This window comes from Pygoscelis adeliae, unplaced genomic scaffold (assembly GCF_000699105.1).
Source record: "Pygoscelis adeliae isolate BGI_AS28 unplaced genomic scaffold, ASM69910v1 Scaffold183, whole genome shotgun sequence".
Taxonomy (NCBI): domain Eukaryota; kingdom Metazoa; phylum Chordata; class Aves; order Sphenisciformes; family Spheniscidae; genus Pygoscelis; species Pygoscelis adeliae.
Genome location: NW_008824536.1, coordinates 228,154 through 247,671, shown reverse-complemented (window position 1 = coordinate 247,671; position 19,518 = coordinate 228,154). Strand labels below are relative to the sequence as shown.

General features: G+C 37.7%; 1 protein-coding gene across 1 annotated transcript in view; it reads left to right on the top strand.

Annotated features, from left to right (window-relative positions):
* Positions 1 to 19,518, top strand: part of FAM189A1 (family with sequence similarity 189, member A1) — a 97,169-nt gene that overhangs the window by 45,265 nt on the left and 32,386 nt on the right. Inside the window, exon 3 of the mRNA XM_009321564.1 lies at positions 2,848 to 2,979. Within this exon, the coding sequence (XP_009319839.1) occupies positions 2,848 to 2,979 (132 nt within the window). The remainder of the gene's footprint in view (positions 1 to 2,847; positions 2,980 to 19,518) is intronic.

The window sequence follows — 19,518 nt, the reverse complement described above, 5'->3', positions numbered from 1 at the left end:
ATAAAGACAGTTTAATAGGTAAAGCAAAAGCCACGCACACAAGCAAAGCAAAACAAGGAATTCCTTCACTCCTTCCCCTCAGCAGGCAGGTGTTCAGCCATCTCCAGGAAAGCAGGGCTCCATTGTGCGTAATGGTTACCGGGGAAGACAAACGCCATCACTCCCAATGTCCCCCCCTTCCTTCTTCTTCCCCCAGCTGTATGTGCTGAGCATGACGTCACATGGTGTGGAATCTCCCTTTGGGCAGTTGGGGTCAGCTGTCCCAGCTGTGCCCCCTCCCAGCTTCTTGTGCCCCCCCAGCCTGCTCGCTGGTGGGGTGGGGTGAGAAGCAGAAAAGGCCTTGACTGTGTGTCAGCACTGCTCAGCAGTAACGAAAACATCTCTGCATTATCAACGCTGTTTCCAGCACAAATCCAAAACATAGCCCCATACTAGCTACTGTGAAGAAAATTAACTCTACCCCAGCCAAAACCAGCACAGCATGCCTTCATCACTGTATATGGCAAGCATTCATTCATCTGCATCTCGTCTGGTAAAGTTTATTATGGTTTTTTAATGGACTCTTATTTCTGCTCCTCCAACTGCTGCTCTGGTCACCAGCATGTAAGCAGAGAGCACTAGATAAGCCTGATAGGGGTGACACTAAAAAATACATATACTTAAATATGCAGCTATTAAGATTATATGAACAATTTAAACATTCTTCAAGGTCTTAAGCAAAAATATTCTGTTGAAATGATTCTCCGTAAAAGGCTGTGCAAGGTAATTCTACAAGGAATCATAGAATCACAGAATAGTTTGGGTTGGAAGGGCCCTCTAAAGGTCATCTAGTCCAACCCCCCTGCCGTGGGCAGGGACATCTTCAACTAGAGCAGGTTGCTCAGAGCCCCGTCCAACCTGACCTGGAATGTTTCCAGGCATGGGGCATCCACCACCTCTCTGGGCAACCTGTGCCAGTGTTTCACCACCCTCAGTGTAAAAAATTTCTTCCTTATATCTAGTATAAATCTATCCCCCTTTAGTTTAAAGCCATTCCCCCTTGTCCTGTTGCAACAGGCCCCGCTAAAAAGTTTGCCGCCATCTTTCTTATAAGCCCCCTTTAAGTACTGATAGGCTGCAATAAGGTCTCCCTGAAGCCGCCTCTTCTCTAGGCTGAACAACCCCAACTCTCTCAGCCTTTCTTCACAGGAGAGGTGTTCCATCCCCCTGAGCATTTTCGTGACCCTCTTCTGGAGTCGCTCCAACAGGTCCGTGTCTTTCTTGTGCTGAGGGCTCCAGAGCTGGACGCAGGACTCCAGGTGGGGTCTCACCAGAGCAGAGTAGAGGGGCAGAATCCCCTCCCTCGACCTGCTGGCCACGCTGCTTTTGACGCAGCCCAGAATGCTGCTATCTATCTTTGTTCAAGAAATTGGCAACATTCTAGGGAGAATTTGAATTAAAAATAGTAAATGCATATTTGCATTAGGAAATTTTTTGCAGATTTGTGTCTGGAAAATGTGGTGGTGGTTTTGGTCTTTTTTGTGCTTTTTTTGTTTTGTTTGGGTTTTTTTTTTTTTTAAAGAGTAAGTAACGTGGTGATTTGGATCCCTCACCACCCAGACACTGTGCTTCTGTCTTTACTTGGAGGAATACAGGACTGATTGAGTATGCCTGAATGGTACATTGAATCTTTTATTCTTTACATGAAAAGCCATGGAAGTTTCTCATGAGTGTCATTCTTACTGCTGGTTATTGGAGTATAGAAACCTGGGATCTGGTATTTTTAAACTCATAGTTCAAGGAACTCCCATGTGATACTAATTATTTTTCTCAATACTAACCTGGATTGAATTGCAACTAGTGACCTGGAGGAGTGAGGAGTAAGGTATTGTATCCCATTGTTAGCCCTTTAAATTACCTGCAAAAATGGGAATGGAGAAAGCACAGAAATACCCAACTGAGAAAATTCAAAGCAATGACAGTTCATATTAACAGACTAGGTAAAAACGTGTATGGAGTTACATTTTGGCTTAAAAAAAGTCTTTGTGAGAAGGAAGTGGAAAAATAAACATTGCTATGGATTTTGTTTTTTTGTTTGTTTGTTTTTGTTTTTTTTAATGAGGAAGTCAGAATCAGTATAGTGAATATTTTCATTGAGCTGAATGGGATTATTTTAGAATCACTCATAGATAACTTTAATTTACTTTTTAAGAATGATCAGGGTTCAGTATTCTTAGCAAGGCATGCTTTAATGCAAGTATTTGGAGAATAGAATGCATAATGCCTTTTAAAATATAAAAACATTGCATGCTTATTGTATTAAAGACAAACTGAACATAGGAAAATAGAGAGCAAAACTTTTCCAAGGTAAAAATACATATGAGATGACATGTACCTCTTACATCCTCCACTTTTTCTTCATGCTGTGTTCTCTTTTCTCAAGTATATGTCATGGTTTCTTTTATAATTATTTTTCCATGTTTGTGTAAGTATGCTACATTTGTGATCATGACTGCTTCATGTATTTTCTGACTTTTTTCTATTATTTTTTGTCTTTATCCTGTTGGGTATGATTTGATGTTTATTCACTTGAGTTACTCTGGTTTCATCTGCCCCTGTAAAGCAAATTTTTTTCAAAAAGAGGCATAAAAGGTAACACTCTTCTTTGGTATTGTATCCTCTTTGTGTATTTTACCTGGTTTTATAGCTTATGTTAGTCAACGGAAGGCATTCTGCTTCAGGGGATTCTGCACAGAGATTTTAATTTTGCATTTTGTAGTCATTACTGTCACAATAAGTGTAAATATAATTTTTGGGAAGTGTATTTCTGTTGATTTATACTTTCTCTAACTTTTTTTTCCTCCACAGATTAAATTTGACAGTGATGGTGTCTGTGTTTGCTGTGAAATGCAGCATCAAACATCAGGCTGCAGTAACCTGGGAGAAACGCTGAAACTGAACCCTCTGCAGGAGTGTAATGTTGTGAGGCTGACCCTAAAGGTGCGTTATGAGAAGAACTAACAGTTTATTTCAGTTTTAAGTAGTGAGTACTTAGCAAGACAGAAGTGTGTGAAGAAAGGAGCAGCCGCTGGTGTTCTCTGTATTCGTACACTCTTACATGCCCCGCCAAAAAATTATCTTCATCCAACAGAATTTAGTGCTTCTGTGCATGAAAATGGTTTTATGTTACACACTCAGTATCTGTATTTGTATAGGTAACTATTTTGTTAGAGGTTATTTAAGAAACAAGTTACAATTGGTTATGACTGATGCTGGAGGGTATAAGAACAGGTATCTTTCATGTTACTGTTCAAGAAAGCTAGAATCAAAGGTGGTGGTTGGCGTTGTTTAGTAATGTTATGGTAGACTGCAAAGAAATACAAAGTATTAGCAGAGTGATGAAGTATTTCGTGATGTACTGCTAACACAAAGTATTAGTAGTATTTCAGATGGAAGTTACTTTGGGAGAGAATAGTAAGTGTTCTGGGATAATGCTGGAAACATGCTTATAGACTGTTCTGCAATATTATAAGAAGTTTAAATCCTGTAGCATTTTGTCTTACAACTACCCAGAGAAAAAATTGAGAGCAAATATTAAGAATGTTGTTTGAGTGAGTTATATTCCGGTGTAACTGCCCACATCATTGCTTCACTTCATTGTCACCAAGCTAGCAAGACATGGTGTTACATTGGTTTGGAAAACAGTAAGGAATTAATGAAAGAATTGGTCAGAGAAAAGAACCCTAGCCTGAGAGACAGATATTGATTCATTTTAGGTTTAATTTAATGATCAACAGAACTAACTCTGCATCTGTGGCTCTCAATTTCGAAGTATATATTTTAATAAAGTTAATAGAATATAATGAAGTAGTGAAATTCAGTGTGATAAGGATCTTAGGGATTTAGACTATAGTGTGAGGCCTGAAAATGCTAAGTTATGTTGGTATTTGAAGCTATATATTAAAGTTCGGAACAGGTAGAAATCCTGCAAAAGGTATATAATAAATATCTAAATGTTCTTCAGCTTTGTTAAGAAAAAGAAAAAAAGAAAAACAACTACTAAGTGATAAGGATCAGGTAGAAATTAAAACAATTTGATATGGCCTCAAAATTAAGTAAGAGCTCCGTCTCAGGTTTTAATGAGGATCATAAAAGAGACTATGGGAGCAAAAACCTACTGGGTAGCAGGAATTTAGTAAGTGGAGAAGCAGCATAACTTGACATTGCTGGTCAAAAAATAATAATTAACTGCAACTCGGAATGCTGTATTCAGGACTGTAATCAGTGGTGCAATTTCAGTGAAATGTGTTACGAAAAGGTAATGCAGGAAAATAACTTCTCAGAAAGACATTCTTCGAAGTATGACAGATGCAAAAACATGGACCTGTCATACAAAAAAAGCTGACTTGCTGATCCTGTAAAAATAAAGATTGAGGGAGCATATGGTTGCTTGCTGTAAATATGTCAGTAGAGTAAACTTTAATGAGAGAGAAAAGAACTGTTTATCTTTGAGGACATTGTCAGCATATGAAGTGAGTGGAAGCGACATATGCTGGAAATCAGGGTAAGGTTTCTAACCAATACAGCAATAAGAATAGAAGCACAAAATATAATTTCTTTTAAAATATAACTCAGTCATTTATAAAAGGAATTGATGACATATCTGCTTGCACTAGCAGAGGACTGATGTGAACTCAGGAGTTCCTATGAGTATAGTCTGAGTGCAGCTTTAATTAAGTATGTTCAGAATTTTTCATTTAAGAGAAGGTAGTTAGGAAAATAACTTTTTCAGAAAGTTTCTTAAATCTTTTTCAGTTTTAATTCTACATTTGCTTTCTATTTGGCTTTGAGAGCTCTGTATTCCCGGCTGTAAATTTAAGAGCAGCATCCTACTAAGCCCATAAGAAAAAAAGATTACAGCTCATTCGGTAAACAACTGACAGTGATAAGGCTCACCTTCTTTATTTGCAATTAACAACTACAATGTGATTTTTAAGAGAACAGATGTTTTAGTACCAAAAGCTCAATTGTGCTCATTGTTTGGGGAGCCAGAGGGAGAGAAAGTGTAGAGTACCAGAGTTAAGATTATACACCTTTATGTAAAACATTATGTAGGCTTCACGCTCCTTCTCTTTATTAAGGGTGGGTAAAATCTCACGTTTCCAGAGTCATCTGTGCTTTTTTGATGGTAGCGGCTACGGGAGCTGCATTGTGAACAGAACAATTGCGCACTTATCGCCTGTCTGATCTTGTTCCCAGTCAGTCAAACAGGACAAGAAAAAATAGCAGTGGCTACCAGTCTTGTGTATGCTAAATTGTGCTGGGATCATGCCTTGCATATTGACGGGAGGGGGGATATAGTTGCTTTAAAAAATTTCTAAAAAATTTTTTTAATGTTTTTGTTATCTGTGCTCTGGTTTGAATCATCTCCTTATGCTCCTTTGTAAATCAATGTCTGCCTCTTCCTTTCAAACCCTGAATGAACAACCCAAACATTTTAACGGGAACACAAGAATTACCGCTGTAATATCTGTGATCACACATATGTACATATATAGATATGAGTATTGATTGCAAAAGCTGACTGAATATGTGATCTGTGAGGTAAGTGCTAATTCCTGTGATTATTTGAATAGTGAAATTTCGGCACAAAATTACGTGTTACAATGAAATGGACAAAAATACTCTGCCATTTCACTGTTGTAAAGGTTGGGGACTCAACTAATTTCAAGGACAGTGAATTGGTGGGTTTAGAGTTTTATTTATAAAATATTATGCTTGTAGCCTTGTCTGCACATCTCCAGTAAAAGCAGCACAGTTGCATGATACGACAAACTACCATTAAGATCTGCAGGCACCCACGTCTGATCCATCTGCCTTGTTTTACAATGGAGAGATTTTGTGGTTACTGTTTTTCACCAGAAGATGCATTTTCTACATAGTTTCCTGCATTAATAGCTCCTAAACTGCCCCTGAAAATAAGGTTCCTTGCTTTCCTCTGGATACTCAGGGTCAATATTCTGTGCTGCTAAAAAATGTCAGTGTCTCAGTATCTTGATTTTAACAATAACTGCGCTTCTGGAACAACTTTGTCCTATCTTTGGATGTTACTTGACTTAATTCAAGCCAAATTAAGGTAAAAGCAAATCCTATCTGTTTACAGAATTAGTAAAAAGAGTTAGAAAGGTTTGTTAAGAATCAGGTGTACAGAAGCAAGATGATGACCACAGATGGGATGGACTTAGGGTGCAGTTTCACTAGCATCTACTTAATCTGCTTTTCCACAGAGCTGCCACCAGAAAGGGCAGTTCTGTATCTGGCTGTTTCCTGCCACTGAGTTTGTTGGTTTGGATTTAGCAGTCATGTCATCACAGAATGGATCTGTTCCATGAACTGATCTGGTCCAAAACCCCACAGCATCTGCACTGGCCTTTTAGTGAAAACAATCTGACACTGAGATCTACACTTTCTTCTGTCACACAGATCCACCTTTGGGATTACTGAAATACCAAGTCTTCACCTGCTAGGTAGAGTGCAGTGAAGTGCTATAGCCAAGATGCCAAAAGGAGCATCTGCTTGCCTGTTCTTTCCGAGTCATCTCTTTCAACAGCGAAGTTCACTCTTAGATTGAATCCAGCTGGTGTGAAACTAGGCTTGGTGTTAGCCACTTTATATGCTGAACTTCATATCCCATACAAACAATATCAGTAAATCAAGTAGATCAAGATGAACACTTCAAAGAAACATGTTTGCAAGGCTAATGTGTGTAACTCACTATTCACTCTTGCCAATTGACTGTTAGGTCCAGTTTCACGAATGTGAATGATAATGGATTCAGGCAAACTCTGGTTTAAGGAGATTCTGTGTTTATAATCAAAGATATATGAAGGTTTTACAAATGTAGGAGGGGATACTGTTATACGAGGAAATTTGCCTCAGGACATTCCTCTTAATATTCAATGATTTTCGAGAAAATAATTTTTATGGGATGAAATATTAGAAATCATTTGTCCACTGCTACTTAAATTTTATACAGACTTACTTTTACCTTATGAACTTAATTGAAGAGGAAATGATAACATTCTTACAGTAAAGAGATAATTTTTTTACTTACAGTAAAATTCCTAAAAGGAAAATATGAGCTGAAGGATGAAGCTATGGCAAAATATTTTATTTTATTGATATATAGACTGCCTTACCTTACAATTAATTGTATCTTACAGAACTTGGTATTTTAAAATCTTAAAAGGTCCAACATATGAAATCTTTCGGGTAAAACATAAAAAGCTCATTATTTAAATACCTGAAAAACAGTCACTTGAGATAAATTGCCAGAATCAACAGGTTTTTTTGTGCAAATAACACTTTGTAACTTTACTTTATCTTGTGCTTGGAAGCAATTGAATATTTTTTCACTTTCAGAGAAGGTCTTCAGTTGAGCTCATTTTGCTCTTACGTTCTGTCCAAACAAGAGAGGAGTGATTCTAATGCATAAAGTAGAAGTTTATGGCCAAAGATGCCAGGGTTTGTAGACTACTAAGGGAACCGTGAAACAGGACAGGAGCACAAGCCTGTTATGAGTAGGCTTGAATTAATTAAAGCGCTGAGGCTCCACTGGAAAAGTTCTTAGAGGGTCACAAATTGATGAAGATTTAAAAGTCACATAAAACAGCCAGTCAATTTAGCCAAGGTGTTATCAGCAGTGTATTACTTTCTTGACTCTCTCTCTCGGTCGTCTGATATTGCTGTGCAAGTTGGCTTTTATTCAGGTAAAACCAGAAAAAATGCAGGAGGGTAGATCTTTTTTATACATACACACACATATGTATGTAAACAAACACACACAGACCTAGTTATAAAGTGATATCATCTCTGGATTACATTGCTGACTATACTTCAGGCAACAACCTAAGTCTTTTCCAAGATGAGACCAGTATGAATGAGATGCCTTTTTTAACAGCACTACTTCTGAGTGAGCATAAAATGCTGACATAGTAGTCTGCACTGAATGTGTTGGTTTGTAGATGAAATTTTGAGGAACTGAGTTTTTCTTGTAATGGTAAAGTACGAGGACTGAATTTTCCTGACAGCTTTCATCTGTGGAAATTATTCCTTCTTTCTAAGCTCAGAACATCCTGAACTTACTAAAGACATCCATGCAACAAAGCTTATCTTCTTGAGAGGATGAAGTTAGGTATTTAGAAGATTGAATTATTTTGTAATGTATTATTACTGTCTGATATTGGCACGTAAGAGGAGAATGTTATGCTGCTTTGGTTTAGTAATGATCTGGTAGGGTATTTTTAAATTACTTTTAACAGTTTACACAGCCCAGAACACCTGCAGTCGTGTATGCTAATTTATTAATTTGCTATTTAAATAATTGCTTGCTACTTTATTTAAACTGCTTCTGTAGAATGGTTTTGTGTCTATAGAGGCTAGGGGAAAAGCTGATTCCCCCCTCTATTTTCAGCATAAATATTTGGTTTGGAGCTGCTAAAATTAAAGTACAATATAAATAGTAAATGTCTTTTTCAGGTTATTGATTCCATCAATTAGTTTGTAAGTCAGGCATCATTATTAGAGATTTAGGTAACTTGGGCTTCTTGCAGTCTTCTGCGTGAATCTTTCCTTTCCTCTCCTTTGAATCCAAATTTATTGTTACTGAGTTTCCTGGTGTCCAAGCCTACCCATATGTTTAATTTTTTTTCCATTCAGAAGAACATGCTTTCACTTGCGAAACAGAGGAGGATGACTCCTAACATGTTCTTTGGAGTTATGAGAACAGACTTTCCTCAGATTTGCTATATGACCAAATGCAAAACATTTAATTTTGCTGGATGACTTACCTAAAGACTTCATAATCTGCTTAAAATTGGATAAAGCTCAGCGTAGAATAAGTAACTTCCTATCAGATTTTTAAATGCTGGAGTTGTTTCATGTTCCCTAACAGGTAACTGAAAATATTCTCTGTGTTCAGAGTGTATTTACCATACTAAATACCATCAAAAATAGAGTGGTTCAGTGTGGGCTTTGTAGTCTGAATAGTTGAGCTACAAGTATTCCAAAGTTCTATGTAACAGTTGTATAACAGACATAGTCTGCTCAAACTTTTCCTTCCTCGTGAATGTCTTTGTTCCTAGCTTAGGCAATGAGTGAATGCGGTTGTTAACTTCTCTTATGGTTGAAAAGCTGCCTCTTTGAATGACTGTAATCTGTTTATTACATACTTGTCCGGTTATTTTGTGGAACCATAGTCTTTCAGGACTCTCTAACTAACATATTGCCAGTACTAAATTTAATGTAGACACCTGAGTTGATGAGAGATACACAAACTCGCATCCATCAGAGAAGACCTTTTTGAGTTTATTTTTCTTGAGTAGCAGCTGTGAGCTGCTTCCTTAAAAATAGAGCAAATATTTTAGACCCATATAAAATAGTGTACTATATTGTACTTTCATACCTTAAATCTATTTTATGAAGCATTAGCCATTTCTCCATGTACAGCTCAATGTGCATTTGTAACCTGTATGGTTCAGAACTGATTTTTTTGTAAGCAAAGATGGTCTTCCTAGTATTAGAGCAGCTATTTTTTCTAGTGTTTTTCAGACATATCCAGTTAGAGCAACTGAAGTTATAATTTGAGTTAAAAGGGTTGTTGTCCTTGAATTTACAAGTAAAAGAGGTACACAGACACTAATTTCATGGGTGAAAAAGCTTTGCTGCTCATTATCTCTTTTCAGGTTATAGTAGTATAAGAAATGAAGCACCGTAATTGAAGTCAATCAACAAGAAAAGAAATCATCTTCACAGAATTGCAGAAGTGAAGCTGGTTTTAGCCCTTGATCAGTGTGGATGTTTAGATCCATGTGTTCAGGGCTACTGATTACAGAGTGTTCTTTTTACACATCAGCAAGCTTATTTTACTCCTTTTATTGTATGTTGACTGAGCTCTCAAAAGTGCAAAGGATTTAAGAGCCTCAAAGACTATGAACCTTTTATTCCCACAGGAAAACAAACTATTGAGCCAGCAAAATAAGAGTGTGCTGCAAAGAGAGTTGCCAGTTCAATATTGTTGCACAGGTTAGAACTCTTAAGGAGTACTGGATTTGTGCTGTGTAACTTTTTTTTTTTTTGGTAATATGAACATAAGTAACACATTTCACAAAAAATAATAAATGTTTTAAATGTTGTAAATAAATGGGGAGACAGAAGTAAGTGGGGGACAAGAAGCATTGATCTGTTTCCTTCTAGAGCAAAATAGGTTTAAATACAGTTTCTCAATTCTGTGTAAGTAGCACAGCTGGATGATTTTCTATATAATATTTGACAGAAAGAGTGAATATTTTGTCATAATAGTGCTTCATCTGTGTGGTATGTGTCTGTATTGAATGTTAAATTCCCTGGTTTGATGTTCATGGATGTAACTTAATTGACAGTACACTTTATTGCTATGATATGAAGAGGCAAGGGAGTGATTAAATATTTACCAAAGTCTGCATTTGAGTTGAGTAGTGAAGATGTCCAGAGTTCTTGTTTTGTTTTTACTTACTTGATTTTTAATCTGTATTTAGTGGGTATGTAAAAGGAATTAGGGAGCTTCTGCAATAGTTTGGTAAAAGGAGATAGATTAAGCAAGGCCATTGGTATTTTCTCCCAGATGGCAATTATCCTAAAGCATGTAATTCTGTTGGGCTTATGCTAAAGTCCTTTGGTGTGATCATCGTAACTTGGCTTCGTTTCAAGCCCTTACAAAACAGTAGTTTGTGGTAGGTGGTTACATATCGAAAGGAAGTTTCAGAGAAACTTTCTGGTTTTTGACTTGGTGCTGTATGCATTTGATGAATAAAGTGTGCATGAATAAGATGAAACACGCTCATTCCAAAGGTTAATGTTTCTTACTGCTTTTTCATAGCTACGCGTTTGGAGATACTGTATATATGGAAGCAAAGTTCTTCAGGAATTCACCTCATTGTCTGGTTTCGTATGCAGGCTGCTGTCAGTCATGTAGTACTTCCCTTCCAAACCTAAAATTGTGTGGAGTTTTTGCTGTTAATGTTGAATGCATGTATTATTACTGGATTGCAGCTGTGGTTGACTAATACAGCTTTTCCACAGCTGGTTCTGGAAGGCAACTGATAGTAGAGAGAAATTCAGTTATAACTTTGTTTTCTAAGATGAGGGGACTCTATGGATATGGCTCACCATTAGAGCAAATTGTTAGTATTCCAGTTTTGCTTTATATTTGCTGTGATAGGAGGTACAAATTGTGTTTTGAAGGGCAAAATTTCAGAAGGGTGAATACACTTGCAGTGAGTGTTCTTTGGTTATAAAGGACCCGGCTCTGCCACCTCTCCCATCACTAATGGGGGGGCTCACACCATTGTCATTTTTTGGTTTAGATTCTATCTCATTCCAGAGATTTTCTTTGCTTCTGTCAGGTAATTGCATGTGCTAACATCTGTTCTAAATTGCTTTGTTAAATTATTGTTTCTACAGTTGAGTTATTGAAGTGATAAATCAATCACCAATTTTTTTCCTTATTCCGGTTTAATACCATCTGACTGTCTCACCCAGCAGTTTGATGGAAAACAAAGAAAATGAGATTTTAGGACGAACTGCTTTTTCAGTATATTACTGTATGTTTTTTTATATGATGTTCTCACTGAATTATATCCTAAAAATTATATTTTTGGAATGCAAAATATAAAAACATGTTTCAAATAAACATTCAGATTTAAAAAAAATACTCAGGTTTCATAATACAGCTCCTATTTTAATGTGTTCCATAGGCTTTTGGGCATAGTCTCAGATTTAGAGAGCATATATTTTTATGTAGTCACTTTTCAGAAAAGTAGTGCACTTGAAAATGTAGGTTGTGTCTTCCTAAGACTCTGCAACAAAAAAAGAAATGAATGACATGTAGCAGTGCTGAGTGCGATGTGTTTTTTTTCATTTTTTGTAATTTATCTTAAATATTACCTGCTGGTAATCTTCGTTTTGATAACATTTGAGAGACAGTCACTTTCACCAGCGTCTCTTCCCTTGCCTTCAGTTACTCACCAATCACAAAAAATCCCTGCCATCTACTTATCTCAGCAGTCAGCTGCAAACTGGTGGTGGAGAGGGACATGGGAAGGAGGTAAAGACGTGGGAACAGAGTTTCAAGGGTTGAGTATGCCTAAAGGTGGTTAAAGGGAAGGGGAAGGCGAAGGCTCAGCGACCTAAGGCACTGAAGTTTCATAACTGTTTTTCATGTTGTCTGAGCTCACTGGCATAAAAGTGGTGAGGATCCTTGGATATTTGGGAAAACAATTGGGGTTTTGAAGAGGGTGGCAGGTACTATCTTTTCACAGTGAATTTTGTATGTAGAAGCCTATGAAATAAGCAAGATAGCTATATTTTCTGTGGGAGAGGAGCTTTATTTATACAATCTTCCTATGCTTTGTCAAACTTCAGCTCCTTTCTGGAGGAAGGCTTCTCAGAGGGAGGCTGTTCCTTTCTGCTCCTTCCCTAGCACAGCCAGGAGCTGCTACAGCTACAACTGGTAGAAACGAAAATGTAGAACGGAAATACTGAAATACAACATTCAGATAATACTAATAATAACTTTCACAATCTGAATCTGTTCACCAGTGCAAAGAAGCTCTGGTTCTAAAAGAAAATTATTTCCTATTCAGTTTCTTAATAGATGGTGGGTATATGTACTGACAGCTTAGTAGTATTCAACTGAGACAACCGTGTTGTCTATTTCTACTGAATTTCAATTTGCATTTCATCTTTATTTCTTAGAATAAAATAATTAAGTAACTCTGTTTCTCATTTATTCTTACTAGAACACACCCCTTTTAGAAAACATTCCAGATAATGGAGTAGGTTTTTTTTTTGGCTGTAGTTTCAAATGAAGTTAACTTTTAGTAAGGAGGAGGAGGGTATTTGACATTGTGGTTAACAGTGTTTTACAGTCTTGAAGATTATTATCAATGCACGTTGCTTACTTTTTGTAATCTTGTGTCTGTGCTGGTAATCTGAATCTGAGAAATATGATTACTCAGACACTCAGTAATGGTTATTCAGGTCTGTCATTGTTTTACCAAATTGTTAAATGTATTAAGTTGAGTGTGTTTTGCTCTCTAGGAAGTCAAAAGCAAGAATTCCATTATGTGGCATTCTGCTATACGTGGTATTACAAATGCAAGATATACAGATGACTTTCTCATGTAAGTCCAGATTCTAATGAGAAAGCTTTTCTCGGGGTGGGAGAGAAAGGTGCACCTCCGGCTGCACTCTGTTAACAGCTGCTTTCTGCTGACTTCAGATTGCACTACTGTCTTCAGTCTGTGTATTTTTTCCCTGAATGAGAAGTTGGCTGATTGATTCCCTGTTATTAGAGATCTACTTAAGAATCCTTTGCACACAGATAAGAAAACTGACAGGATTTCAGTTAACTTTTCTGAGTCCTCCTTGGTTAAGAATGTTCATCTTTTCAAGAGATATGAGCAAACTTACTAGACATTATTATGTAGGGCGTGAAAGAAAAAGTGTGTTTTAAAGTTGACTTCTGTTGTATTTTCTGTAAACTTAGTTTTGAGAAGGTTTGCAAGATAGCAATGTCGTTATTTTCTCCATTACCAGGTAGAGAAATGTAGTCAGCAAAGTAAATTACACTTATTTGCAAAGATTACAGCTTGGGCAGCTTACATTCATCAGCTAAAGTCTAAAAGCAATTCCAATTAAAGAGAAGTACACGTCTTGAATGTTCAAACGGCATGTAGGATGTCCAAAAAAGGCATTGGGGATCCCTTTACAGGACCATGGTTAAGGATTTTAAAAGAACGGCGCTGCAAAATATTAAGCTGTCATTTTGCTGGAGAGGGACTGTTACTGCATGATTGGATTTGGCTAACTGTTGTCAGTGCCAAATTTGCAATGCAAACCATGACTTCAGTCTGCTTAGATGTTCAGGGCTTCCAGACAGAACTTCAGGATTTTTAAATTGCCGTTTACACAACCTGCTCTCAGAGTCTTTTTACCTTTCGAAGTAGTGGCCTAATTTTAATGACAGTACAGGTATCTCACCTGTGTGCCATCCACAAAAAACAGTATTCAGAAGCTGCAGCTGAGGCTGACTGCTCAGTATGGGACTGTAGTATGCCAGGGACTTAGTATGCCAGGTCATGTTTCCATAATTCTGGAAACATGCAAAAAGGAACAGAAACAGTTACATACTTCTAGGTATACGTATTCTGTTTGCTTAGCCAGCAGTGCTTGCTTGTGCACCTGAAAGCACCGGGAAACCTAACTTCTGAATGATTCTGATGTTTGTAGGCAGCAATGTCTTTTCTGTAGCTAAGCTGCTTAGGGAGGTGTGGAGTTTATGTAGTTGTGGCATCAGGGAAACAATACCGATGTTGGTTGAATTTGGAACATGTTAAACCCTTTCTCACAACCAGCTTAGAAAATTCAGATTTTCTGCGAACTACTAACAACACATCCCATAAGGCTGTCTTCCAGTCTAACAAGTAGACATAACCCAAAGGGGAGGTATTTCAGCTTAATTAGACTTAACGCATGTAAACAAGAGAGAGGAGACAAGGAATCTCTTCTGTTTCTGTTCAGCTGCCCCTAACAAATAGTTCTGTGATATATTGCTGCCTATTAGATCTGACTGAGAGGTTCAACTTTGTTTTTTGCTGAAATTCAAAATGAAATTAAATATATGTGTAGTGTCAAAATGGCATTTTTTCCTGAAACATTTCTACTAGCTCTATTATAGGCCTTACTACTTTCAGACTGGGGAAATGTTCAATTTCATTTTGAGCTAAGCTTTGAAAGATTTGCTTCTTTTTGTTATGTAATATGAAACTAAAATGGTCTATTCTATACTTGCATTATGGTATTATTAGTTAGTATTTGTTTTTTACCAAATAATTTTCGGCTATTATGCTGAAGAAAGCACAGCAAATGAAGGGAGCGCGCACACATAAAACTAGCTTTTGAAAGCTAGCTGATAAATATTCAAGAGCATCTACCAGATTAGTGTGCAACCCCTCAATAAGGGATAAATAGGTTCATTTAGCCCTCTTTTTAAGGTTATAAAGCTCATACAGTGGTTTTTTTGCCTCTGTTGATGTCTAGAGTTCTATCACTAACATTTCATGGAATTCTGCGGTTAAATCACGTTTAATCTCAGAAATGGTACAAACAATTTCTGCCTTCTGTTTGAGATAGCACTTTGTGCTGTTTTGTCCAACTTATTTGTTAATTGTTATATTTCTTCCTTCGTTTATAACCTTCACTTCTCCAAATATCTCAATGACTCCTCCCCAGTTAAAGGATCAACCTATTCTCTTTGTTTACAGAATGTTTCATAAGAATCCTACTAATAGAAGATGAAAAGCCAGTCAACACACATGCCATTTAACCTGGACACCTCCTTTTCTTGGCAGTCTCTGCTTCTCAGTTTTTTGATTTATGTGAGGAGAGGGCTATACCTGACACCACTTACAATTTTGGCTTGGCAGAATCGGTTTGGTAGAAGTTGCTTTCTTGAATTTAATAGCTACTTGAGTTTGCTGCCAGTGTGCATTCTTGGGGCTTAATATATCTGAAAACAATGTTGTTTATAGTGCTGTCTCTCTGAGAAATGTTGACACGGGATGACTAGTCCACAAAGGGCTAAATCGCAACGTCTGCATCTTGTGTTCCACATATAACTGCATTTTCATGCAATTCATTGGCAGAATCGGTTTGGTAGAAGTTGCTTTCTTGAATTTAATAGCTACTTGAGTTTGCTGCCAGTGTGCATTCTTGGGGCTTAATATATCTGAAAACAATGTTGTTTATAGTGCTGTCTCTCTGAGAAATATTGACACGGGATGACTAAGTCCACAAAGGGCTAAATCGCAACATCTGCATCTTCTGTTCCACATATAACTGCATTTTCGTGCAATTCATCTAATATAGCTTTCAACGTTTTGGTGGGTTAAGAGGTAGGTGCTCCAGAGTCTTTGTATGGCTGAAGAATTACATTCATTTTGATCTTATACACAGCTTTCATTCTGAAGATCTCCAGCTGAGATATTTTACAAGACCACACATTTTGCGCGACAAACATTGTTTCCTTCTGAGTTAGTTTTGAACTCTCAGGGATGTAAGAGTATGCTTATTTCAATAATTTACTGGATCATAAAGGTGGCTGTGACTATCATGGAGGAGAAAGCATAGGAAGTATAGGAGAGTTTCTGTGAGAAGGCAATCCCTATTGAAGACGGGATAAACTCCTAACAGATATAAAGAAAACATTTAGTTTTAGTATCCTTTTTGCTTTGTGATTGTTTATTTTGGAAAATGTGTGGTTTTAAAACTTTTATTACAAAGTATTATTTTAATTGTTCTAATAAAGGCAGAACTTTGAGGTCCAGTAGCACAGAAACAGTATCAAAAGAGTAATATTGGAAACAGCTTAACTCAGTAAAAGAATAAGAAAAAATTAGACGTTCTCTCCTTAAGTAAGACAAGGATGATAGTGTGAAGAAGATTTGAGAACACACAAGTATCCTTTGTGGGACCACACTATAAGTCAAAGGTGTCTATTGTTAGGGAGGGAAAACGCAATAAACAGTTACATAGGTAATGACACAATTGATTTGGTAATTATTTAGCTGTAAGAAAAATGGAATACTACAACTATGAAATCTTGCTTTCTTCATACATCAGTATTAAATTCAAATTCAGCTTTCGAGATTTACGGAGGGACCTACTTGGGAAAAACAACGAGTCACAGGGAAACAGTTCACAATGCTGTCTGGCTCCTGTGGGTACATATCTGAATTGATCTAGGCTTGCTTCCAGGCAATTCTGACAGCTGCTTCCACTCTTAAAGGGATTTGTGTACTCTGCGATGAGTGAGTTAAAGTGTGGCAAGAAAATTGTATACATAACCTGCAGAAGAATAATTCTACATAGTACATTATACATATCAGAGCATTAATTATCATATAAAAATGCTGAAGAATCAGATTTTTGTCTTCAAAAGATGAAAATACCCAGAAAAATACCATGTAAAAGAAAATTGGTTCAGCCATTTGTGAAGAGCAAAGAATCGTATTTCACACCGTTAACAGATTCATGTGTTGTGTTTTCTCATTAGTGTAGTTCTTGCAGATATCAACCAAAAATCTGTCACTAAAGCTCCTTGCTTTTGTATTTAATACAGATTTCCTACTCCTTTAGACCCCTATAAATGTAGCTGTCTGTGGCCAGGTGCTGTGGAGAGTTAAGATTGTCGCTGTTGTGGTTACTGCTTTTTCACAGACATTTCCTAAAGGACATCTTAGTTGTCATCGTGTTCCAGCTGGAATCTGCATAAGCACCTAACAGCAGCTTTCTGGTAGCATGTTTGGCCATGGAGGGTTTTAGATCTTGAAAACCTGTTTCTGCTCACTTGCTATGTATAGTTGAATAAATGAGTGTCCTATGAATTACCTAATTACTTGTTCTACGGGGCACAGGGAGGAAATTCCCCGAAAATGGTAAATTGCCTGAGGCTGATTAATGTTTGTTTGGGTGTGGAGGGGGTGGGGCAGAGGAGAAGGGTTGGTTGTGGGTTTGTGGGTTGATTCCTGTTTGAGTTGAAACAGACTTCAGGAAAAAAAAAACAAACAAAGAAGTAGTCTTGCTTTAAGAAATACCTAGTGATGATGAGGATACCACAATCATTGCTCAGTTATTACCTTCACTGTTAAAAATTTAAACTTAACATCTTTTCCAAATTTGTTTAGCTTTGCTGTCTTGTTAAGTTTTTGGCTGATAGATGTCTGCTCTTTATTGATCTTTATGAAATCCATAAAAATTCTGCATCACTGCAGTTGAAACATTCTAGTTGTATCTTCACTTTCAAAAAGATTGCAGTGGGAACAATACTCTAACTGTTGTATGCTTAGCCTGCAAAAGGAGTCTGTGGAAAGAGCGCCATTGTTACTGCGGACAGTAATCCCTGCCCTACATAACAAAAGTAATGCTGAATAGCAAACTGAGTTGAGCTACCCATGCGTGGCAAGGGAAAAATCTCAAACCACACAAAGAAGTTGTGATCATTGCGAATGTTCAGTCTGGGACACTACTGCAGCTCAGGGTACTGGCAGAGTCAACTTACTTTGTCTGTTGTTTCACAATAGTTAGCAGTGAATAAAAATTAAAGCAATTGGTTTAACACTGCCTGGAGAGGTTTTTTAGAATTACTGGTAGAGAAGGAAAAAATAACTAAAAATTAAAAGCATTACTTGGTTTTACTCGGTGCTTTGGAGTGTGGGAGGAAGGAATTGCGTAAAAAAAAATTAATCCTTTTTCTCTCTCTATCCATGTAGTATGAAATGGGTTTGGTTTATTTCTTATTTTTTATAAATGTGACATAAGCGTAATTGAGAACGAGGTTTGGTTTTTGCCTTTCCTCCAATAACAACAGTTTTGTCTTTATGATGTTGCTTCTGTCCTTACCTAGTAGCAGGATGAAGAGGGTAGTACTTCTGCAGGAAATGATCTGGGGTTATGCTGGACAAAAGATAAATCAATAACGTACTGTTGCAAAAAAACTAAGTCATCACTGCAGGATGCATAAGGATGAGTATAGCTTGTAAAGCACAAGAAATAATCCTTACACTATAGTCAGCATTTGCAAGGCCTCGAGGGGTTGTGCCCAGTTTAGGATTCTGCATTTGAGGAATAATGCGGACCAGCTTGAGAGGAACCAAATTAAATTACTGGAAATGGTTAGCGGCCTAGGAAATTGTTCTTAGTCGAGGATCTTGAAGACACTTTGGATCCTAAGTTGTGGAAGACAACTTCCTGACACAGCTGGTAAGTGAGCCTACCAGGGGAGGTGCCTCGCTCGACCTGCTGTTCACAAACAGAGAAGGACTGGTGGGAGATGTGGTGGTCGGAGGCCGTCTTGGGCTTAGCGACCATGAAATGGTAGAATTCTCAATTCTTGGTGAAGTAAGGAGGGGGGGCAGCAAAACCGCAACCATGGTCCATGATCTTCCCAGGCACAGAGGTGAGACTGACTGGTGTGTAGTTCCCCGGCTCTTCCTTTTTACCCTTTTTAAAAATGGGGGTTATGTTCCCCCTTTTCCAATCAGCGGGAACTTCACTGGACTGCCACGACTTCTCAAATACGATGGATAGTGGCTTAGCAACTTCATCCGCCAGTTCCATCAGGACCCACGGATGGATTTTACCACTTGTGGAAGAAGGGGCAGGCGACTCAAGAAGAGTACAGGGATCTCGTTAGGTCGTGCAGAGAGGAAATGAGAAAGGCAAAAGCCCAGCTAGAACGCAACCTGGCCGCTGTCGTTAGAGACAACAAAAAAAGTTTTTACAAATATATTAATGACAAGAAGAGAGCCAAGGAGAATCTCCATCCTTTATTGGATGCGGGGGGGAACATTGTCACCGAGGATGAGGAAAAGGCTGAGGTACTTAATGCCTTCTTTGCCTCAGTCTTTAACAGGCAGACCAGTTATCCTCAGGGTACTCGGC